Source organism: Salvelinus alpinus, chromosome 24 (genome assembly GCF_045679555.1).
Source record: "Salvelinus alpinus chromosome 24, SLU_Salpinus.1, whole genome shotgun sequence".
NCBI classification, from domain to species: domain Eukaryota; kingdom Metazoa; phylum Chordata; class Actinopteri; order Salmoniformes; family Salmonidae; genus Salvelinus; species Salvelinus alpinus.
Window position 1 is genome coordinate 39,924,417 of NC_092109.1, and position 24,956 is coordinate 39,949,372.

Here is a 24,956-nt window from a genome sequence, read left to right on the forward strand (position 1 = left end):
TGTTGTTGGGCAACTAAAGGTGGTGCTGCTGCTCGTTGGGAAGGATTTATCTATAGAAAGGAGCTTGATTGTAACCTGACTCTTATCAATGAATCCACAGGCCCTCTGAATAAAGTGATATAATAATGAAGTCAAGAAATTATAGCTATACTCTGCTACACAGCTTTGGTAGGTCACAATCCCCACCAGCGTAGTAGTTAATGTCTATTCCCATTGTGTCCTCGTCATCACCCATAAGAACCATTATTAATCCCTGGTTGCATTCATTCGATCAGGACCTGCTTATTGAGGCCTACGGGGATGCAGTGGAGAAGCTGGAAGACAAGAGGAGACTGGGCCTCCGTCCCAAATGGCACCCTATTCCCTTTATAGTGCCAGGTGACCAGGAACCAAAAGTAGTGCACTATATTGCACATTCATCTTCTGCGCATCCACCATTCCAGTGTTTAATTGCTATATTGTAATTACTTTGCCACCATGGCCTATTTATTGCCTTAACTCCCTTATCTTACCTCATTTGCACTCACTGTATATAGACTTTTTGTTTTCCTTTTTTCTACTGTATTATTGACTGTATGTTTGTTTATTCCATGTGTAACTCTGTGTTGTTGTATGTGTCGAACTGCTATGCTTTATCTTGGCCAGGTCGCAGTTGCAAATGAGAACTTGTTCTCAACTAGCCTACCTGGTTAAATAAAGGTAAAATAAAATAAAATAAAAAGATTTAGGGAATAGGGTGCCATTTGAGATGCATCCTGGGAAGTCTGTCTGAGCCACACAGGACCAAAGAGTTTGGTCTCATTTAAAGGATCCTTTTACAAAATACATTTAAAGTTACAGACACAAAGAAATATAAAATATGGGTAATGTTTATATGAGAGAAGACCACTATGTCACTGTGCATTGTTGTTAATGAAATAGCTATATTTATTTTATAACAATAAATACAAGCCATTGTAAGTGTCATAGCATCGTCAGTGTCACTGCAATCTGTAAGCCAATACAGGACTGATAATACCTGACTGTTGTGTGTGTGAACATGGTTACCATGTTTACCGAACATATACAGGACATGGTTGCCATGTCCTCATAATATAAGATATTAATGTTCCAGACACATTTCATGGGAACTTACTTATTTCAACAATTTAAAGTCGAATGGACAGCATTTTAACTACTTTGCCGATTGGAATCCAACAGACAATCATAATATCATAAAAAATATAAAATTCCCAGTTTATACTACAAAGCCAACTTTATATGAATTTTTAAAATTAGGTTATATTTGACTCAAAATTCCATGACATTGAGTAATGTGGCTAATAGGCTAGATTATCTATTTATGTAGCTATTTATTTAGCAAGCTAAAAATATGGAGCCTAACTTTAGTTATGTTATCAACAGTTAGCATATCTCTAGTTGTGTTATCAACAGCTAGCATATCTCTAGTTGTGTTATCAACAGTTAGCATATCTCTAGTTGTGTTATCAACAGTTAGCATATCTCTAGTTGTGTTATCAACAGCTAGCATATCTCTAGTTATGTTATCAACAGCTAGCATATCTCTAGTTATGTTATCAACAGTTAGCATATCTCTAGTTATGTTATCAACAGTTAGCATATCTCTAGTTGTGTTATCAACAGCTAGCATATCTCTAGTTGTGTTATCAACAGCTAGCATATCTCTAGTTGTCAAAATGTGGGTTGGGACAAGCACACATTGGCAGGCAAGCTGCAGACGGATGAGCAGGCTACTACTCCCCATCGTTTATCATTCATCAGTGGTATGTTGACGGCCAACTAGAAGCAGAAGAAGTGTTTATCTACTGTTTGCTCGTTAGAGTTGAGCTCACCTCACTCTGGCTAACATTAGCTAGTTGTCGATGTACATAGACAACTGAGGGAGAGAGAGCCTACCTCTTCGTGGTTGTTTGATATTGGACTGTAAAGTTCTCAAATGTAAAATGAGAAACTGCATTTAATTAACTGAGAAAAGTGTGTTGTAACTGCTGCCAAATATGATCGCTCTAACCACTGTCCCAATAAGGCATATCTCTAAGGCATGTGGTTATTAGGCCAGTATATTTAGGCCCTATCCAGAAGAATCCCTAACCCCTCCTCACTAGGCACTCTGAAACAACTTGATAAGTGGAAGCAATAGGGTGAAGGCACATTGAAGTAAATCCCAGCTCTGTTAAAAGTATACTCAAGAAAATATTTTATTGATCATAGAGATTCGGGAGTATCATTAAAACAGGTTCAGATGCCCCACCAACATTTGCTGAAATAGTCATTTAAAAGACACATCTGAGCTATCTTTGTTGCAGGTACATGGTAACAGTTGAATAAGATGAGAAAAAAGAAGAACCCCACATTAAAAGCAGTGAAAAAGCTCTGACGAAGGCCTTGCCGATACATAAAGCTTAATAAAGAGCAGTGATACTAGTAAGAGCAGTGTGGGGGTTTCTTCTTCTTTCTGAAATAAGTAAATTAAATCAATAATGAGAGAATAGTCCGAATAATTGATACCTTAAAATGGACGTGGTGGCGTAGAAGGAAGGTCGGAGTGACGTAAACTAAGAGATTGTGAGTTCATAATCGCACGTGAGGATTTGTTGAATAACAACGACTGATTAATTGAACACACACAATGTAATCATGTGTGTCAAATATGTAATCTGAAAACATTATCTTAAAAGCACTGTGTGGGTATCCCTAACTTTATCAACAGACAAAGAGCAGTGAATGGATCAGTGGATCAACAATCAGGGCCTTGATTGGCTCAGCAACAGTAACAAGACATGATGTGTAATGTTATTTGCATTTTTTTAATAAAAGTATTTTGAAACATTCTCATGATACTTTTCTAGAATATTCATATCATGTTCTTGGTAAATTCTATTTGACATTAAGGGATTGGTTACTTGAAAAAAAATTCTTGCACATTACCGGAACATTCCTTTGAAAATGTTACTTAATGACGTAATGAGACTCTTAAGGGAATTTTCTCTAAAGTTGTGGGGACGTTTGTTGTTAGCTGGGTTTGGCCTGTTGCTTACAGATGAGTTGCTCTCTCTCTCCTTCTCTCATCTGCAGAGAAGGTTTCTAAGCTATGTGGACAAGCCGGTCCTCATTAGTTCTCTCATTAGACTGACTGTGTACTCAGTAGGAGACTCATGTGTTGACAGATAGAGGTCTGGAAATCATCCTATATGATACTACAGATAGATAGAGGTTTAGTTATCATCCTCTATGATACTATAGATAGATAGAGGTTTAGTTATCATCCTCTATGATACTACAGATCCTGGAGTAAAATGTATGGAGTAAAAAGTACAAAAAATTCTTAAGGAATGTAGTGAAGTAAAAGTAGGCAAAAATTATTAATAGTAAAGTACAGATACCCCCCAAAAAGACTTAAGTAGTACCTTAAAGTATTTTTACTTAAGTACTTTACACCACTGTCATTAGCTCAATTCATTAGATCAACTGGATGAGAGTGTCTGCTAAATTATTCAAATTACTACAATTACCAAAACATAAAAAAATATAACTGATGAGATCTGAATGGTCAACTTTCTCCTATCTTTCTCTCTCCTTTCTCCTCTCTTTCTCTCTCCTTTCTCCTCTTTCTCTCTCATTTCTCCTCTCTTTCTCTCTCATTTCTCCTCTCTTTCTCTCTCCTTTCTCCTCTCTATCTCTCTTATCTCTCCTCGCTTTCTCTCTCCTTTCTCCTCTTTCTCTCTCCTCCTTCGTCTCTCTATCCTCCTCTTTCTACCGCCTCCCTCCTCTCTCTTCTCAGCCTGTGTGGTTGGGGGTTCCAGAAGGGCATTGAGCTGTGTCCTATGACAACCACACAACAACAACAACAACAGCAGCAAGGGTATTCATCTCTGACACGTCTTCTTCACTACATCAAGGTATGTCATACACAAGTACGGTGGCCCACAGGGGACATCCTACTACAGATTCACAATGAGGCTGCAGGTATAACAGTGGAGGTGGACTCAGAGCATCACCACAAATTGGTCTTCAGTCCAACACACATCACCAGACTACTGAAGAGAGACAGTTGGATCCAGTCTGTGGTAAGACCAGGTAAGACTTAGTTTCTGCAGTATGTAGTTGTACCATGTTAGACTATACAGTATGTTGGTTCAACAGGTAAGAGTTATTCTAATGGAGGGAACGTGAAACCAATATCAGCTTTTCAGTGCTATTCCTTGGATTATTCATTGGAATTGTTTAACTGTATCTGAGGTAAAAGTCAAATGGATTCTATTTTACACTTTGTTGTCAGTTAAAAGAATTGTATTCTTATTTAAAAAAATATATAATTACATAAGAAATAGACAATTGAACTTGGATATTTGCCTTTGTATTGATGATGTTTCACTCATTGCAATGTCTCAACAGGTGAATAAAAAAACAGTAATGTATTTATTTTATATTTCCACAGATTATTACGAGCCAGGAGGAATCACTGATAACACCACCAGTCAGGATGAGTTACCTGACCTCTGACCCTAACCAGACAGAGAACATTGACACCATTATCCGACCCCCTTACTTCTTCATCAGTGGTTTCATCGACATCCCCCACATGAAGTACTATTACATCTTCCTCTGCTTCGTTTACATCATCTCTCTGGTTAGTCCATAGCTCTGGTCTACGCTGTTACAAACTACCTGTGATCCAGGCTGTTACTAACTAGCTCTGGTCCAGGCTGTTACTAACACGCTTTGGGCCAGGCGGTTACAAACTAGCTGTTACAAACTAGATCCAGTCTGTTAAAAACAAGCTGTGGTCTACGCTGTTACAAACTATCTGTGATCCAGGCTGTTACTAACTAGCTCTGGTCCAGAATGTTATTAACTAGCTCTGGTCCAATCTGTTACAAACTAGCTGCAGTCCAGGCTGTTACTAACTAGCTCTGGTCCAGTCTGTTACAAACTAGCTGTAGTCCAGGCTGTTACTAACTAGCTCTGGTTCAGACTGTTACAAACTAGCTCTGGTCCAGGCTGTTACAAATTAGCTCTGGTCCAGGCTGTTACAAACTAGCTGTAGTCCAGGCTGTTACAAACTAGCTCTGGTTCAGACTGTTACAAACTAGCTCTGGTCCAGGCTGTTACAAACTAGCTGTAGTCCAGGCTGTTACAAACTAGCTCTGGTTCAGACTGTTACAAACTAGCTCTGGTCCAGGCTGTTACAAACTAGCTGTAGTCCAGGCTGTTACAAACTAGCTCTGGTTCAGACTGTTACAAACTAGCTCTGGTCCAGGCTGTTACAATCTAGCTGTGGTCCAGGCTAATACTAACTAGCTGTATTCCAGGCTGTTACTAACTAGCTCTGGTCCAGGGAGTTACGTATCGCCATCGTCAGCTAGTTTATCCACCTGAAAAGCTAGAAAAGGTTTCACTTTCCTATCGAAAGCACATATTTTTTGAACTTAAGAAAACCTGGTATGGTGTAGTATAATTTCCACTGGGGGCCTATAGCGCCACATATAGTCAACGGGTGAGAAATGAAAAGTGAAAAATGAATTTACCTGTATTTTCATTTTGGTTCATGGTTTCTCCTGTGTGTGTGTGTGTGTGTGTGTGTGTGTGTGTGTGTGTGTGTGTGTGTGTGTGTGTGTGTGTGTGTGTGTGTGTGTGTGTGTGTGTGTGTGTGTGTGCGTGTGTGTGTGTGTGTGTGTGTGTATTGGGTCTAGGTGGGCAACACTTTCGTCATGATGGTTATCTACATGGACAGCAGTCTCCACAGGTAATCAGTCCTCTTTTATCTCAGTGGTAATAATACAGCATAATTCTACCTTTATTGGACTATATGTTTGCAGTCCCAGAACCCAACCAGATGAACCACAACAGACACAACACAAGCTGAAGCAGCACATGGGGCTCTGACTGCTAGTTCACTCCTTTTAGATTCCCCTCATCAGCTCGGGATTTCAACTGTATCCCTGGTTACCGGCCTGCCTCTCAATAAGGCTTCTGAATGAAAACCACCATTAGGTCCAGCTGGATGGCCTATAGTTGTTTCTGAATGAAATCCACCATTAGGTCAGCTGGATGGTCTATAGTTGATTCTGAATGAAAACCACCATTAGGTCCAGCTGGATGGTCTATAGTTGATTCTGAATGAAAACCACCATTAGGTCCAGCTGGATGGTCTATAGTTGATTCTGAATGAAAACCACCATTAGGTCCAGCTGGATGGTCTGTAGTTGATACACATTACAGATGACAGTGTAAAGATGTTTAGGATCTGCACTTTTTGTCTACTGATAGAATATATTTACCTTCTCTGTAATTGTCTATTGCACATACAAACATTTCCCCATGGAGATAATCAAGTCAGGATCTTACCTTACAGCCCCAAGTACATTGCTGTGTTCAACCTGGCCTTCACAGACGTGTGTGGCAGCACTGCCATGGTCCCCAAGGTCCTGGATATGTTCCTGTTCAGCAGACAACTCATCTCCTACAACCAGTGCCTCACTAGCCTCTTCTTCATCTTCCTCTTCCTCACCATGCAGTCCTTCAACCTCACCATCCTCTCCTACGACAGACTGGTGGCCATCTGCTGCCCACTCAGGTCTCAGATAATACATAAAATCAAATTGTTTAATAAAATACAATTCAAAAGGCCTTCATAATTGCCCCTTGTGTGATAAATAATGTATCTGCTTTCACTGACAATTCAAACTGATATATGAATACACTGCATCTAAAGTCCTTGTTAACAGCTTCTTTCCGCTGTCCATGTAGGTACCATATGATGGTGACTCACAGGTCCATGTCCCAGCTGACGGGTGCTGCCTGGGTATTTGCTGTGTTCATGGTGTTGCTGTCTGTGTGCCTCATCACCCGACTCTCCTTCTGCCGGTAGGTGGCTGAGGAGGTGAACCTGTTGCCGAAAGGTTACCGGTTTGAATCCCGGGCCGGGTGCTGGAAAAATAAGTTAGCAGTTGATCACTGTAACATGTGAACAATGAAGATGTATTGTATTGTAGGTCTCTGGTGATCAACAGCTACTTCTGTGACCACGGTCCCCTGTTCCGTCTGGCGGCCCCCTGTTCTGATGTGGTCCCTAACATAGTGATGTCATATCTCAACCCCAGTATAGTCCTCTATTTCCCCATGGTCTTCATCGTATCATCATACATCTGTATCACACACGCCCTGTTCACCATCACACTGCCCCAGGACAGGTGAGAAGTCATACTGATCAGAGTCAGAGATTTAGCCAGATATTTTGTTTATATACCTAAACATATAGCTCTGATATTGATTGTTGTGCTGTCTCAGATATACACTACAGGACCAAAAGTATGTGGACACCTGCTCATCAGACATCTCATTCTAAAATCATGGGCATTAATAAGGATCGGCCCCTGTTTTTCATTTTTTGCCTTAAATGACATACCCACATCGAACTGCCTGTAGCTCAGGCCCTGAAGCAACGATATGCATATTCTTGATACCATTTGAAAGGAAACACTTTAAAGTTTGTGGAAATGTAAAAGGAATGTAGGAGAATATAACACATTAGATCTGGTAAAAGATTATATAAAGAAAAACCAACCGTTTTTTTGTACCATAATCTTTGAAATGCAAGGGAAAGGGCATAATGACTATTTCTAACCCAGGTGCAAATTAGACTTTGCCACTAGATGGAAGCATTGTATGTGCAAAGTTTTAGAGTGATCTAGTGAAAACATGCATGTTTATTCAAAATGTTGTATCAAGAAATGTGCCCAAATGTGCATAATTGGTTTATTTATACATTTTCAAGTTCATAATTGTGCACTCTCCTAAAAAAATAGCATTGTATTATATAACTGTAATAACTACTGTAAATTGAACAGTGCATTTAGATTAACAAGAATTTAAGCGTTCTGCCTTTCTGAAATATGTCTGTCTTTTTTTTTCTTACAACCTCATGCTAATCGCATTAGCCTACATTAGCTCAACCGTCCCGTGGACAGGACACCAATCCTGAATATGGAGTTGGTCCACCCTTTGCTGCTATAACAGCCTCCACTCTTCTGGGAAGGCTTTCTACGAACATCTAGCGGGGACTGGCTTCCATTCAGCCACAAGAGCATTAGTGATGTTGGCCACTGATGATGGGCGATTAGGCCTGGCTTGCAGTCGGCGTTCCAATTCATCCTAAAGGTGTTTGATCGGGTTGAGGTCAGTGCTCTGTGCAAGCTAGTCAAGTTCTTCCACACCGATCTCGACAAACCATTTCTGTATGGACCTCGCTTTGTGCACTGAGGCATTGTCATGCTGAAACAGGAAAGGGCATTCTCCAAACTGTTGCCACAAAGTTGGAACCACAGAGTCTAGAATGTCATTGTATGATGTAGTGTAAAGGTTTCCCTTCACTGGAACTAAGAGGCCTCACTCGAACCATGAAAAACAGCCCCAGACCATTATTCCTCCTCCACCAAAGTTTACAGTTGGCACTATGTATTTGGGCAGGTAGTGTTCTCCTGGCATCCACCAAACCCAGATTCGTCCATCGGACTGCCAGATGGTGAAGTGTGATTCATCACTCCAGAGAACGTGTTTCCACTGCTCCAGAGTCCAGTGTCGGCGAGCTTTACACCACTCCAGCCAACACTTGGCAGTGTGCACGGTGATCTTCGGCTTGTGTATGGTTGCTCGGCCAAGGAAACACATTTCATGAAGCTCCCGACACACAGTTATTGTGCTGACGTTGCTTCCAGAGGCAGTTTTAAACTCCGTAGTGAGTGTTGCAACCCGAGGAGAGACGATTTCTACGTGCTACGTGCTTCAGCACTCGGTGGTCCCGTTCTGTGAGCTTATGTTGCCTACCACTTCGCGGCTGAGCCGTTGTTGCTCCTAGACGTTTCCATTTCAGAATACCAGCACTTACAGTTGACCGGGGCAGCTCTAGCAGGGCAGAAATTTTATGAACTGACTTGTTGGAAAGATACCATCCTATAACAGTGCCACATTGAAAGTCATTGATCACTTCATTAAGGCCATTTTATTGCCAATGCTTGTCAATAGAGATTGAATGGCTGAGTACGCGATTTTAAACACCTGTCAGCAATGGGTGTGGCTGAAATAGCCGAATCCACTAATTTGAGGGGTGTCCACATACCTTTGTACAGTATATACAGTTGAAGTCGGAAGTTTACATACACCTTCGCCAAATACATTTAATCTTAGTTTTTCACAATTCCTGACATTTAATCATAGTAAAAATTCCCTGTCTTAGGTCAGGTAGGATCACCACTTTATTTTAAGAATGTGAAATGTCTATGAATAATAGTAGAGAGAATGATTTATTTCAGCTTTTATTTCTTTCATCACATTCCCAGTTGGTCAGAAGTTTACATGCACTCAATTTGTATTTGGTAGCATTGCCTTTAAATTGTTTAACTTGGGTCAAACATTTCGGGTAGCCTTCCAGAAGCTTCCCACAGTAAGTTGGGTGAATTTTGGCCCATTCCTCCTGACAGAGCTGGTGTAACTGAGTCAGGTTTGTAGGCCTCCTTGCTCGCACACGCTTTTTCAGTTCTGGCCACAAATTTTCTCTGGGATTGAGGTCAGGGCTTTGTGATGGCCACTCCAATACCTTGACTTTGTTGTCCTTAAGCCATTTTGCCACAACTTTGGAAGTATGCTTGGGGTCATTGTCCATTTGGAAGACCCATTTGCGGCCAAGCTTTAACTTCCTGACTGATGTCTTGAGCTGTTGCTTCAATATATCCACATAATTTTCCTGCCTCATGATGCTATCTATTTCGTGAACTGCACCAGTCCCTCCTGCACCAAAGCACCCCCACAACATGATGCTGCCAACCCCGTGCTTCACTTTTGGGATGGTGTTCTTCGGCTTGCAAGGCTCCCCCTTTTTCCTCCAAACAGAACGATGGTCATTATGGCCAAACAGTTCCATTTTTGTTTCATCAGACCAGAGGACATTTCTCCAAAAAGTAGGATATTTGTACCCATGTGCAAACAGTAGTCTGTCTTAATTATGGCGGTTTTGGAGCAGTTGCATCTTCCTTGCTGAGTGGCCTTTCAGGTTATGTTGATATAGGGCTCGTTTTACTGTGGATTTAGATACTTTTGTACCTGTTTCCTCCAGCATCTTCACAAGGTCCTTTGCTGTTGTTCTGGGATTGATATGCAATTTTCGCACCAAAGTAAGTTCATCTCTAGGAGACAGAACGCATCTCCTTCCTGAGCGGTATGATGGCTACGTGGTCCCACGGTGTTTATACTTGCGTACTATTGTTTGTACAGATGAACATGGTACCTTCAGGCGTTTGAAAATTGCTCCCAAGGATGAACCAGACTTGTGGAGGTCTACAATAGTTTTTCTGAGGTCTTGGCTGATTTCTTTTGATTTTCCCATGATGTCAAGCAAAGAGGCACTGAGTTTGAAGGTAGGCCTTGAAATACATCCACAGGTACACCTCCAATTGACTCAAATTATGTCAATTAGCCTATCAGAAGCTTCTAAAGCCATGACATAATTTTCTGGAATTTTCCAAGCTGTTTAAACACACAGTCAGCTTAGTGTATGTAAACTTCTGACCCACTGGAATTATGATACAGTGAATTGTAAATTAAATAATCTGTCTGTAAACAATTGTTGGAAAAATTACTTGTGTCATGCACAAAGTAGATGTCCTAACCGACTTGCCAAAACTATAGTTTGTTAACAAGAAATGTGTGGAGTTGTTGAAAAACTAGTTTTAATGACTCCAACCTAAGTGTATGTAAACTTCCCGACTTCAACTGTATAGTGTTTGTTGTTAGAGTGATATATGCTGGGAAATATTGAGAATGAACTGGATAGATGATGACTTACTGTACTGGCACTTGTATCCTTTATTTAATCTCTCCTCTCTCTCATACACATACTCTCTCTTCTCTCTCTCTTCTCCGTCTCTTTCTCCCTCTCTCTCCTTCTCTCTCTCTCCCTCTGTCTCTTTCTCCCTCTCACAGAGTCAGAGCCGTGAAGACGTGTACCTCACACCTGATACTCGTAGCCATATTCTACCTGCCTATTAATTTCACCTACCTCCTTCACCCAATCATACCAACCAACGCCCGGATCATCAACCTCTCCCTGACCTTGGTGCTGCCACCCATGCTAAACCCCATCATATATGTTCTGAAGACAGAGGAGTTTAAGGAATCGGCCAAGAAGCTGCTTAGTAAAAGAGGAGCCCAGAGAGCTGTGGTGCCGGGCCAATCATCATGAAGTGTTACTATTTATTTATATCTCTATTTGACTTGTTTTTGATTGATATGATGTGTAAGATATACTGTAGTGAAGCCATAGTGAAAAACTGTTGCTTCACTTAAATGAAAAATAATGTTTTTCTTCAAAATGAAATATTTATATTATTGTCTATATGCCTTTAAAGCCATATAGAAAATAAAGTCATAATAAAAAGGCTGGATAAAACCCAAATAAAAATCAAATCAATGTATAATTTAAAAAAAATCTTTATTTATTATCTAGCCAAGTCAGTTAAGAACAAATTCTTATTTTCAATGACGGCCTAGGAACAGTGAGTTAACTGCCTTGTTCAGGGGCAGAACAAGAGATTTTTACTTTGTCAGCTCAGGGATTCGATCTTGCAACATTTCCGTTACTAGTCCAACGCTCTAACCACTAGGCTACCCTGCCTCTAATACATCTCAGTTTCACAAAGTGTTTAGCAAGCAGAATTAGAAGCAGTAAAACACCCTAGAAGGAAAAACACCCTACACCCTAGAAGGAAAAACCCTAGAGAGGAAAAACACCCTAGAGAGGAAAAACACCCTAGAAGGAGAAACACCCTAGAAGGAGAAACACCCTAGAAGGAGAAACACCCTAGAAGGAAAAACACCCTAGAAGGAAAAACACCCTACACCCTAGAAGGAAAAACCCTAGAAGGAAAAACACCCTAGAAGGAAATACCCCCTAGAAGGAGAAACACCCAGAAGGAAAAACACTAGAAGGGATAACACCCTAGAAGGAAAAACACCCTAGAAGGAAAAACACCCTAGAAGGAAATACCCCCTAGAAGGAGAAACACCCAGAAGGAAAAACACTAGAAGGGATAACACCCTAGAAGGAGAAACACCCTAGAAGGAGAAACACCCTAGAAGGAGAAACACCCTAGAAGGAGTAACACCCTAGAAGGAGAAACACCCTAGAAGGAGTAACACCCTAGAAGGAGAAACACCCTAGAGAGGAACCAGGCTCGGATGGGAGGCCCGGGGGAGTAGTTTGGGGGATGCATTCTACTATAATATCTCTTACAGTACCAGGGTTGACCTGAGTGACCTGTTGACACCCAGGTGAGTGTCCATCCCTGTTAGCTAGAGAAGCTACCATATAGATACCTGTATGTCTGCATGATGACTTTACCATAGACATCCTATAACCAGGGCTTGAATTCAGGGGGATTGTGGGGGTATGCCATACCCTTGTTAAAGAAAAGGGCAAAACATATCTCTTGATAGCTTAAGATTTTGAAGGTGAAAACATTTACATGATTATATTAAGCGATATATGACGATGATCTTGGACTTCAAATCAAGTAGTCAAGTTAATTCAACGTTCAAAGCATCCTCATTACACCTGACTTGAGACTTGGATTTAATTTGAATTCCATCTTGGTCATAGACCTAAGCCTCCCAGGATTCCAATGACTAACTAAAGAAAACTACCCAGGGACGCACTACCCAGGGACGCATTTTAACTAAAGAAAACTACCCAGGGACGCATGCCCACAGACACCCCTAGATTCCTGGACCATGGCTTACGAGCAGTCAGTCCTAATCTCTTACAGTGCTACATTCAAATGCAAATTTCTAAATCAATGTGTTTTGGTGTCTGGTCTATGCTGTGATGGTCATGGCTAACTCCATCATGGCTGTTATCTACCTGGGCAGGAACCTCCACACGGCCAAGTGCGTTGTTAGCTCCAACAACACGAGTATTCTAATATCACATAACTCTTTGTATAAATGCAGTATAATTTCTTAACAAAGGGACCAGAGATGCTATTTTGGCAATGGTGATGGTCCTATGAATCTGTTGTTTAAATATATTTTTTTATTTCACCTTTATTTAACCAGGTAGGCTAGTTGAGAACAAGTTCTCATTTACAACTGCGACCTGGCCAAGACAAAGCCATGCAGTTCGACACATACAACAACACAAAGTTACACATGGAGTAAACAATACAATCAATAATACAGTAGAAACATCTATATACAGCATGTGAGGTAGGATAAGGGAGGTAAGGCAATAAATAGGCCATGGTGGCGAAGTAATTACAATATAGCAATTAACACTGGAATGGTAGATGGGCAGAAGATGAATGTGCAAGTAGAGATACTGGGTTGCAAAGTAGCTAGATAATTGTATGAATACAGTATGGGGATGAGGTAGTTGGATGGGCTATTTACAGATGAGCTATGTACAGGTGCAGTGATCTGTGAGCTGCTCTGCCAGCTGGTGCTTAAAGCTAGTGAGGGAGGTAAGAGTCTCCAGCTTCAGTGATTTTTGCAGTTCGTTCCAGTCATTGGCAGCAGAGAACTGGAAGGAGAGGCGGCCGAAGGAAGATTTGGCTTTGGGGGTGACCAGTGAGATATACCTGCTGGAGCGCGTGCAACGGGTGGGTGCTGCTATGGTGACCAGTGATGCTGAGATAAGGCGGGGCTTTACCAGCAGAGACTTATAGATGACCTGGAGCCAGTGGGTTTGGCGACGAGTATGAAGCGAGGGCCAGTCAACGAGAACGTACAGGTCGCAGTGGTGGGTAGTATATAGGGCTTTGGTGACAAAACGGATGGCACTGTGGTAGACTGCTTCCAATTTGTTGAGTAGAGTGTTGGAGGCTATTTTGTAAATGACATCGCCGAAGTCGAGGATCGGTAGGATAGTCAGTTTTACGAGGGTATGTTTGGCAGCATGAGTGAAGGATGCTTTGTTGCGGAATAGGAAGCAGATTCTAGATTTTATTTTAGATTGGAGATGTTTAACTTTTACTTGGTACTCATCCCGGATCCGGGAGCACCCTCATCAGTAAAAAAGCTGACTAGCATAGCCTAGCATAGCGCCACAAGTAAATACTAGCATCTAAATATCATGAAATCACAAGTCCAAGACACCAGATGAAAGATACACATCTTGTGAATCCAGCCATCATTTCTGATTTTTAAAATGTTTTACAGGGAAGACACAATATGTATTTCTATTAGCTAACCACGATAGCAAAAGACCCAACTTTTTTTTCTCCACCATTTTTTTACTGCATAGGTAGCTATCACAAATTCGACCAAATAAAGATATAAATAGTCACTAACCAAGAAACAACTTCATCAGATGACAGTCTGATAACATATTTATTGTATAGCATATGTTTTGTTCGAAAAATGTGCATATTTCAGGTATAAATCATAGTTTTACATTGCAGCCACCATCACAAAATCTCACCAAAGCAGCTAGAATAACTACAGAGACCAACGTGAATTATCTAAATACTCATCATAAAACATTTATGAAAAATACACAGCGTACAGCAAATGAAAGACAAACATCTTGTGAATCCAGCCAATATTTCAGATTTTTTAAGTGTTTTACAGCGAAAACACAATATAGCATTATATTAGCTTACTACAATAGCCAACCACACAGCAGCATTGATTCATGCACGTTAGCGATAGCGAATAAACCAGCAAAAGATATAAAAATTTTCACTAACCTTCTCAAAACTTCATCAGATGACAGTCCTATAACATCATATTACACAATACATATATGGTTTGTTCGAAAATGTGCATATTTAGCGGCACAAATCGTGGTTATACAATGAGAATAGTAGCCAAACTACAAACAAAATGTCGGGAGAAATCTTGGGAGAGGCACCTAATCTAATCAATAACTAATCATAAACTTGACTAAAAAATACAGGTTGGACAGCAAATAAAAGATACATTAGTTCTTAATGCAACCGCTGTGTTAGATTTTTTAAATTAACGTTACTACGACATACAGCGTGCGTTAAAGCGAGACCGCACCGAAATTAATGGCGGAATAATAGTTTAACATTTTTCAACAGAAATACGAATTAACATCATAAATAGTTCTTACTATTTGATGAGCTTCCATCAGAATCTTGTGCAAGTTGTCCTTTGTCCAGAATAATCGTTGCTCGGTTGTAGATGTCGTCTTCAACTTTGGAATTAGCAGCAAACATTAGCCATGTGGCGAAGACGTGTCCAACTCACCATAACGCAGCACAAATAAAATACCGAAAATCGCAATATACTGATATAAACTGATATAACTCGGTTTAAAATAACTACATTGTGATGTTTTTAACACCTATATCGAATAAAATCAGAGCCGGATATATCTAACGCCTATAACGAGAGCTTTTCAGAATGCAATCCTGAGGTCTGTCTTGCGCCATGACGAACGTTGAAAAGACTGCACACCCGGTTCCAAGAGCTTTTGTACGGCCTCAGATCTACCTAGACACCCCATTCCAATTCTCACTGCTTACTGACATCTAGGGGAAGGCGTATGCAGTGCATGTCGACCCATAGATTACAGGCAAATTAATAAACTGACCCTGGAACAGAGTGCCCAATTTCAGATTTCTCACTTCCTGACAGGAAGTTTGCTGCAAAATGAGTTCTGTTTTACTCACAGATATAATTCAAACGGTTTTAGAAACTAGAGAGTGTTTTCTATCCAATAGTAATAATAATATGCATATTGTACGAGCAAGAATTGAGTACGAGGCAGTTTAATTTGGGAACGAATTTTTACAAAGTCGAAATGGCGCCCCCCTATTGAGAAAAGGTTTTAATGTGAGTCTGGAAGGAGATTTACAGTCTAACAAGACACCTAGGTATTTGCAGTTGTCCACATATTCTAAGTCAGAATCGTCCAGAGTAGTATTGCTGGACAGGCGGGCAGGTGCAGGCAGCGATCGGTTGAAGAGCATGCATTTACTTTTACTTGCATTTAAGAGCAGTTGGAGGCCACGGAAGGAGAGTTGTATGGCATTGAAGCTCATCTGGAGGTTAGTTAACACAGTGTCCAAATGGTGTCATCTGCGTAGAGGTGGATCAAAGAATCACCAGCAGCAAGAGTGACATCATTGATGTATACAGAGAAGAGAGTCGGCCCGAGAAGTGAACCCTGTGGCATCACATAGAGACTGCCAAAGGTCCGGACAACAGGTCCTCCGATTTGACATACTGAACTCTATCAGAGAAGTAGTAGGTGAACCAGGCGAGGCAGTCATTGAGAAACCAAGGCTATTGAGTCTGCCGATAAGAATGTGGTGGCTGATAGTGTCTAAAGCCTTAGCCAGGTCGATGAATACGGCTGCACAGTAATGTCTCTTAGCGATGCTGGTTATGATTTCGTTTAGGACCTTGAGCGTGGCTGAGGTGCACCCATGACCAGCTCTGAAACCAGATTGCATAGCGGAGAAGGTACGGTGGGATTCGAAATGGTCGGTAATCTGTTTGTCAACTTGGCTTTCGAAGAACTTAGAAAGGCAGGGTAGAATAGATATAGGTCTGTAGCAGTTTTTGTCTAGAGTGTCACCCCTTTTGAAGAGGGGGATGACCGCGGCAGCTTTCCAATCTATGGGAATCTCAGAAGATACGAAAGAGAGGTTGAACAGGCTAGTAATAGGGGTTGCAACAATTTCGGCAGATCATTTTAGAAAGAGATGTTCAAGATTGTCTAGCCCGGCTGATTTGTAGGGGTCCAGATTTTGCAGCTCTTTCAGAACATCAGCTGACTGGATTTGGGGGAAGGAGAAATGGGGGAGGCTTGGGTGAGTTGCTGTGGGGGGTGCAGTGCTGTTGACCGGGGTAAGGGTAGCCAGGTGGAAAGCATTGCCAGCCGTAGAGAAATGCTTATTGAAATTCTCAATTATAGTGGATTTATCGGTGGTAACAGTGTTTCCTAGCCTCAGTGCAGTGAGCAGCTTGGAGGAGGTGCTCTTATTCTCCATGGACTTTACAATTTCCCAGAACATTTTTGTGTTTGTGCTACAAGATGCAAATTTCTGCTTGAAAAAGCTAGCATAAGCTTTCCTAACTGCATGTGTATATTTGTTCCTATCTTCCCTGCTATATCTGTTCCTGATTTAACATTTTTGAATGGGGCATGCTTATTTAAGATGGTGAGGAAGGCACTTTTAAAGAATAACCAGGCATCCTCTACTGACGGGATGAGGTCAATATCCTTCCAGGATACCCGGGGCCGGGTCGATTAGGAAGGCTTGCTCACTGAAGTGTTTTAGGGAGCGTTTGACAGTGATGAGGGGTGGTCGTTTGACTGCAGACCCATTACGGATGCAGGCAATGAGGCAGTGATCGCCGAGATCTTGGTTGAAGACAGCAGAGGCGTATTTGGAGGGCAAGTTGGTTAGGATGATATCTATGAGGGTGCCCGTGTTTACGGATTTGGGGTTGTACCTGGTGGGTTCATTGATCATTTGTGTGAGATTGAGGGCATCAAGCTTAGATTGTAGGATGGCCGGGGTTTTAAGCATGTCACAGTTTAGGTCACCTAGCAGCACAAGCTCTGAGGATAGATGGGGGGCAATCAATTCACATATGGTGTCCAGGGCACAGCTGGGGGCAGAGGGTGGTCTATAGCAAGCGGCAATGGTGAGACACTTGTTTCTGGAAAGATGGATTTTTAAAAGTAGAAGCTCGAATTGTTTGGGTACAGACCTGGATAGTAAGACAGAACTCTGCAGTAGATTGCAACACCGCCCCCTTTGGCAGTTCTATCTTGTCGGAAAATGTTATAGTTAGTGATGGAAATTTCAGGGTTTTTGGTGGTTTTCCTAAGCCAGGATTCAGACACGGCTAAGACATCCGGGTTGGCAGAGTGTGCTAAAGCAGTGAATAAAGGAAACTTAGGGAGTAGGCTTCTAATGTTAACATGCATGAAACCAAGGCTTTTACGGTTACAGAAGTCAACAAATGAGAGCACCTGGGGAGTATGAGCGGAGCTAGGCACTGCAGGTCCTGGATTAACCTCTACATCACCAGAGGAACAGAGGAGCAGTAGGTTAAGGATACGGCTAAAGGCTATATGAACTGGCCGTCTAGCACGTTCGGAACAGAGAGTAAAAGGAGCAGGTTTCTGGGCACGATAGCATAGATTCAAGGCATAATGTACAGACAAAGGTATGGTAGGAAGAGAGTGCATTGGAGGTAAACCTAGGTATTGAGTAATGATGAGAGAGATATAGTCTCTAGAAACTGTTAAACCAGGTGATGTCATTGCATATGTGGGAGATGGAACAACATGGTTGGTTAAGGCATATTGAGCAGGGCTAGAGGCCCTACAGTGAAATAAGACAGAAATCACTATCCAGGACAGTAATGGACAAGGCATATTGATTTTAGGGGGGGGCATGCGTAGCCAAGTGATCGTACGGTTCCAGTGAGTGGTTGGGCTGGCTGGAACACGGCGATTCAGACAGTTAGCAGGCCGGGACTAGCAAGCTAGCAGTTAGCAGGCCGGGACTAGCAAGCTAGCAGAAGGGCCTTAGAGGGATGTCGCGATGGAGGAAAGTCTGTTTTTTCCTCCTCGTGCACCTCCCTAGCCGGGAGATGGGCCTAGCATGAGCTAGCTCCAGGCAAATTGGTGCTTGCTCCGTAACGGAATCGTTAGCCAGGAGTAGTCAACCCAGGTTGCGGTTAGCTAGCTGCGATGATCCAGATGATCATCGAACGGTAACTGAATGCCTCGATGCCTGTCTGCCTGTCTGCCTGCTTTATATAGCAAGCCACGGCCACATGACTCACTTGTGTAGGAGCTAACCATTTTAGTGAATGGGGTGGTGTACCTAATAAACTGGCCACTGAGTTTAAATGTAATATTCATATACTTACTAAAGAATGAGGAAGACAGAGGAATTCTTGGAGTCTATAAAATGAGAGGTTGGGGTGTGATTGACTCTTGTTATTGATATTGATTATTGTACTGCAATGTTGAGGGAGCTATCACAACCCTATTTCACTACACCTTTTATACTGGGTGTAAACTGTGTACATGACGATATGGAGAGCTACACACCTCAGTATGAAAATAATTGGATAAATAAAATACTTTCAAGATAAAACGTTTTTCCCACATTCAATCCTAGTCTCTCATTTTAATATGACTGTGAGAGTGGGGCTTTGATACATTTCCTTCAACTCAGAGGACACTTAGGTCATACTGCCCCCCTGTGGCTAGTGTCTGTAACAACATGTGGGACTGTACTGGAGGCCCTGTGCTGAACTACACAAAAAGGGGGAATTTGATTGGTAGAAGTTAAAATAAGACAAACATGTCCAATGTCAGTGATCTATTTAGTTGTACCTGTCAAATAAATATATTCACATCAAATGTGTCCTGCCAATACAGGAAACTGAAGGCACCCTCAATCTCTTGGCAACAACACACACCCATCCACAACCAATGCTTTATAGATAGGAAACAACACACACCCATCCACAACCAATGCTTTATAGATAGGAAACAACACACACCCATCCACAACCAATGCTTTATAGATAGTAAACTACACACACAGCCATCCACAACCAATGCTTTACAGATAGTAAGGGGTTTTAAATGTGAATGTTGTGTTATTTCAAGACAAACACACACACATCACAGGAGGCGAAGAAGTACTTTGCTTTGTGTTTTCTGTTAAATGTCTTCTCAGCACACATGCTCACACGCTCTATATACACTACATGATCAAAAGTATGTGGACACCTTCTCGTCGAACATCTCATTCCAAAATCATGGCCATTAATATGGAATTGGTTCCCCCTTTGCTGCTATAACAGCCTCCACTCTTCTGGGAAGGCTTTCGGCTAGATGTCGGGAAACATTGCTGGGAGGACTTGCTTCCATTCAGCCACAAGAGCATTAGTGAGGTCGGGCACTGATGTTGGGCGATTAGGCCTGATATTGATATAGCGGATAGCATTGAAAAATGTTTCAAACTTAAAAGTTTAAATAATTATATAATATAATTAAAACAATCTATAGCGCATAAATCAACTAAATTAACTCAGTAGGTTTGGCGCTACTGTCTGTGCACACAGGTTACCATAGACTACAGCGCGTGTCTACTGTCTCTGCACACAGGTTTCCATAGACTACAGCGTGTGTCTACTGTCTGTGCACACAGGTTTCCATAGACTACAGCGCGTGTCAACTGTCTGTGCACACAGGTTCCCATAGACTACAGCACGTGTCTACTGTCTGTGCACACAGGTTTCCATAGACTACAGCGCGTGTCTACTGTCTGTGCACACAGGTTTCCATAGACTACAGCGCGGGTCTACTGTCTGTGCACACAGGTTTCCATAGACTACAGCGCGTGTCTACTGTCTGTGCACACAGGTTCCCATAGACTACAGCGCGTGTCTACTGTCTGTGCACACAGGTTTCCATAGACTACAGCGCGTTTCTACTGTCTGTGCACACAGGTTTCCATAGACTACAGCGCGTGTCTACTGTCTGTGCACACAGGTTTCCATAGACTACAGCGCGTTTCTACTGTCTGTGCACACAGGTTTCCATAGACTACAGCGCGTGTCTACTGTCTGTGCACACAGGTTTCCATAGATTACAGCGCGTGTCTACTGTCTGTGCACACAGGTTTCCATAGACTACAGCGCGTGTCTACTGTCTGTGCACACAGGTTTCCATAGACTACAGCGCGTGTCTACTGTCTGTGCACACAGGTTCCCATAGACTACAGCGCGTGTCTACTGTCTGTGCACACAGGTTTCCATAGACTACAGCGCGTTTCTACTGTCTGTGCACACAGGTTTCCATAGACTACAGCGCGTGTCTACTGTCTGTGCACACAGGTTTCCATAGATTACAGCGCGTGTCTACTGTCTGTGCACACAGGTTTCCATAGACTACAGCGCGTGTCTACTGTCTGTGCACACAGGTTTCCATAGACTACAGCGCGTGTCTACTGTCTGTGCACACAGGTTTCCATAGACTACAGCGCGTGTCTACTGTCTGTGCACACAGGTTTCCATAGACTACAGCGCGTGTCTACTGTCTGTGCACACAGGTTTCCATAGACTACAGCGCGTGTCTACTGTCTGTGCACACAGGTTCCCATAGACTACAGCGCGTGTCTACTGTCTGTGCACACAGGTTTCCATAGACTACAGCGTGTGTCTACTGTCTGTGCACACAGGTTTCCATAGACTACAGCGCGTGTCTACTGTCTGTGCACACAGGTTTCCATAGACTACAGCGCGTGTCTACTGTCTGTGCACACAGGTTTCCATAGACTACAGCGCGTGTCTACTGTCTGTGCACACAGGTTTCCATAGACTACAGCGCGTGTCTACTGTCTGTGCACACAGGTTTCCATAGACTACAGCGCGTGTCTACTGTCTGTGCACACAGGTTCCCATAGACTACAGCGCGTGTCTACTGTCTGTGCACACAGGTTTCCATAGACTACAGCGTGTGTCTACTGTCTGTGCACACAGGTTTCCATAGACTACAGCGCGTGTCTACTGTCTGTGCACACAGGTTTCCATAGACTACAGCGCGTGTCTACTGTCTGTGCACACAGGTTTCCATAGACTACAGCGCGTGTCTGCTGTCTGTGCACACAGGTTTCCATAGACTACAGCGCGTGTCTACTGTCTGTGCACACAGGTTTCCATAGACTACAGCGCGTGTCTACTGTCTGTGCACACAGGTTTCCATAGACTACAGCGCGTGTCTACTGTCTGTGCACACAGGTTTACATAGACTACAGCGCGTGTCTACTGTCTGTGCACACAGGTTTCCATAGACTACAGCGCGTGTCTACTGTCTGTGCACACAGGTTTCCATAGACTATAGCGCGTGTCTACTGTCTGTGCACACAGGTTTCCATAGACTACAGCGCGTGTCTACTGTCTGTGCACACAGGTTTCCATAGACTACAGCGTGTGTCTACTGTCTGTGCACACAGGTTTCCATAGACTACAGCTCGTGTCAAACTCATTCCAAGGAGGGAGGAATGTCTGCGTTTCTTCGCTCCTCTCTTTTACTTGACTGATGAGTTAGTAAGGAACTCACCACTCCTGGTTGTCTTCACTGACAGAAAAAAACAACACCACACAGACACTAGGCCCTCCATGGAATGAGTTTGATACCCCTGGGCTACAGCCTCGGCTTGGGTCTCCAAATTTCACTCCAGAAAATTAAGAAGCCATATACCTAGAATAAAAATGTGGAATAACGACACAGCTATTTATATTTCACTGTGGAAAAGAGGCCGAAATACCTGTCATGTTGACAGTTTGCTGAAATCAAGGTCAGAATACAGCATCTCTGTAGACACACTTCTGACACACCTCCATTTCTGCATCTCCACCCCAAACCAATACCTTGCTGACACATGTGTTTCCCTTAAGAATCTTTCCTTTCCTGCTTCATTTCATGGTCAGAATACATGGAGAGAAAGGTGCATAAATAAGGAAGCTCAATTTATGTAACTTGGGTCTGAATTCCCCCCTACTTAAAGACGGGGAGTTATTCGCTGTACCAAAAAGCAAGGTGAACACAGCTGTTGCTAAGAGATGAGAGGTTGGGAAGGAGGTTGGGTGTAGGAGTGCTACGATTGTGGATTTTACACTCAGTATGATCTTTGACAGAAAACAATCGTATAAATATAATTTTTTCAAAAATAAAACTGTGTCCCTCCGTGCAATCCTAGTCTCTCATTTTAATGTGACTGTGAGAATGTGGCTGTGATTGATACATGTCCTTCTCCTTGCTCAGAGAAAACTGAGGTCATACTGCCACCTTGTGCATAGCGTCTGTAACAACATGTGGGACTGTACTTAAGGCCCTGTGTTGAACTACACAAAAAAGGGGAATTTGATTGATCAACACCAACCAGTCTTTGCTCTTCTAAGGAGACTCTGTGTCCCACACTGCTGCTGCTTGAGCCTGCCTCATCAGCTGTTCCTTCCAGGCTTTCTGGAAGGTCATCATACAGTCTTTGCTCTTCTAAGGAGACTATGTGTCCCACACTGCTGCTGCTTGAGCCTGCCTCATCAGCTGTTTCTTCCAGGCTTTCTGGAAGATCATCATACAGTCTTTGAAGGTCTGGACCTGGCTCTGAAACGTCATCCAGTCCTGGTGGTCGGCTCTGCCCTCCTGGACGGCATAGTGCTGCTCCATACAGCCTGTCCTGCTGATCATCTGGTCCACTGGCTCCTCCTCATCCTGGTCCTCGCTGGGCTGGGCCGACGGCTCCGGTTCTGGGGGGGAGGGGAGGCCATTTTGAGAGGCAGCTCTTTCTGGGAGGAGAGATAGACTAGCCCCCACACCTCCATCTTGGCACACCCCCACAATTGTAAAAATGTCAGGCACACGGGTACAGCTTAGAGGGAGTAAGAGAATATACATTAAGTAAGATAATGTACATGTTGGGCCACTGACTGCATCATTTCAGTACAACTAAATTGAATTTCAGTTTCCCTGAATTGCCTGAATTGAAAGGGAATTAAATTAACACCAACCCTGCTGCACAGTACAATCAATCAATCAATACACTTTTATAGAGTTTTATTTTGTTTACAAATGTTTCTGTCACAAAGTGCTTTACAAAACCTAACCCTAAACTCAGGACTCCACAAACTGGCTTCAGGTTAGACCTTAAATCCATCTTCAGTAGTGGTCTGGGATTCCGTCATAGAATAAGCACTTGGTCAGGAGCAGAAGGTGAAGATTAATATGGTGTTTTAACCTTAATCCAATGACGTGGTGAAATGTTTTGTTATTGTCACGTTGAATTCACGTTTGTTGACAACTCAACTAAATGTAAATCAAAACTAGACGTTGAAATAACGTTGGTTCCCAGTGGGATGTATTAAAGTCTCCAATCTCCTTTTCAGTTTATTTACACCTGATTTACTCTTAGCTGTTTATCGTTGTCTCTGATTGGGGATCATATTTAGGTAGCCATTTTCCCTTTTGTGTTCGTGGGTTCTTGTCTATGTGTAGTTGCCTGTTCAGCACTCATTTGTATAGCTTCACGGTTCATTTAGTTATTTTGTTAGTTTTGTTCAGTGTTCATTCTTAGAATAAAGAAGAATGTACGCATACCACGCTGTGCCTTGGTCTCGTCCTTTTGACGGCCGTGACAGAAGAACCCACCATAAAAGGACCAAGCAGCGTGTTAAGGAGGAATGGACCTGGGAGGAGATTTTGGACGGAGCAGGACCCTGGACGCAGCCTGGGGAGTATCGCCTTCCGAAGGAGGAAATAGAGGCAGCAAAAGCGGAAAGGCGATATTAAGAGGAGAAATACCAACGAGGTAGGCCACAGAAACCCCAATTCGTTTTTTTGGGGGGCACATAGAGCCAGTCAGGGAGTCGGATGAGGAGTTCGACGCAAGATTCCGGAAAGAGGTGCTAGCATGGAGAGCGCTGCAGAGCGGGCGTGCTGGGGAGAGTGTGACTGGTCAGACACCGTGTTACGCAGTGATGCGCACGGTGTCTCCAGTTCATATTCATAGCCCAGTGCGTTCTATTCCAGCTCTTCGCACTTGCAGGGCTCAAGTGAGCATCCAGCCAGGACGCATTGTGCCAGCTATACGCTCTAGATCTCCAGTGCGCCTTCACAGTCCAGTACGTCATGTGCCTCCTCTCCGCACTCGCCCTGTGTCCCCAGCCCGGTACCACCAGTTCCGGCACCACGCATAAGACCTCCAGTGCGCCTCCACAGTCCAGTACGTCATGTGCCTCCTCCCCGCACTCGCCCTGGGTGCGTGTCCTCAGCCCGGTACCACTAGTGCCGGCACCACGCATCAGACCTCCAGTGCGCTTCCACAGTCCAGTACGTCCTGTGCCTCTTCCCCGCACTCGCCCTAAGGTGCGTG

At 43.0% G+C, this 24,956-nt stretch overlaps 1 protein-coding gene across 2 annotated transcripts; it reads left to right on the top strand.

Annotated features, from left to right (window-relative positions):
- Positions 1-3,280: 3,280 nt before the first annotated feature.
- On the top strand, positions 3,281-11,459 carry LOC139552819 (olfactory receptor 52E8-like). Of its 2 annotated transcripts, XM_071364878.1 has the most exons (7): positions 3,281-4,098; positions 4,460-4,651; positions 5,715-5,767; positions 6,377-6,598; positions 6,772-6,888; positions 7,017-7,214; positions 10,999-11,459. In XM_071364878.1, the coding sequence occupies exons 2-7, from the start codon at positions 4,505-4,507 to the stop codon at positions 11,255-11,257; spliced, it is 996 nt and encodes a 331-aa protein (XP_071220979.1). In that variant the 5' UTR covers positions 3,281-4,098; positions 4,460-4,504; the 3' UTR covers positions 11,258-11,459. The 2 variants fall into 2 exon arrangements, with proteins under 2 accessions (XP_071220979.1, XP_071220980.1); XM_071364879.1 differs by lacking the exon at positions 7,017-7,214.
- The last annotated feature ends 13,497 nt before the right edge of the window (positions 11,460-24,956 follow it).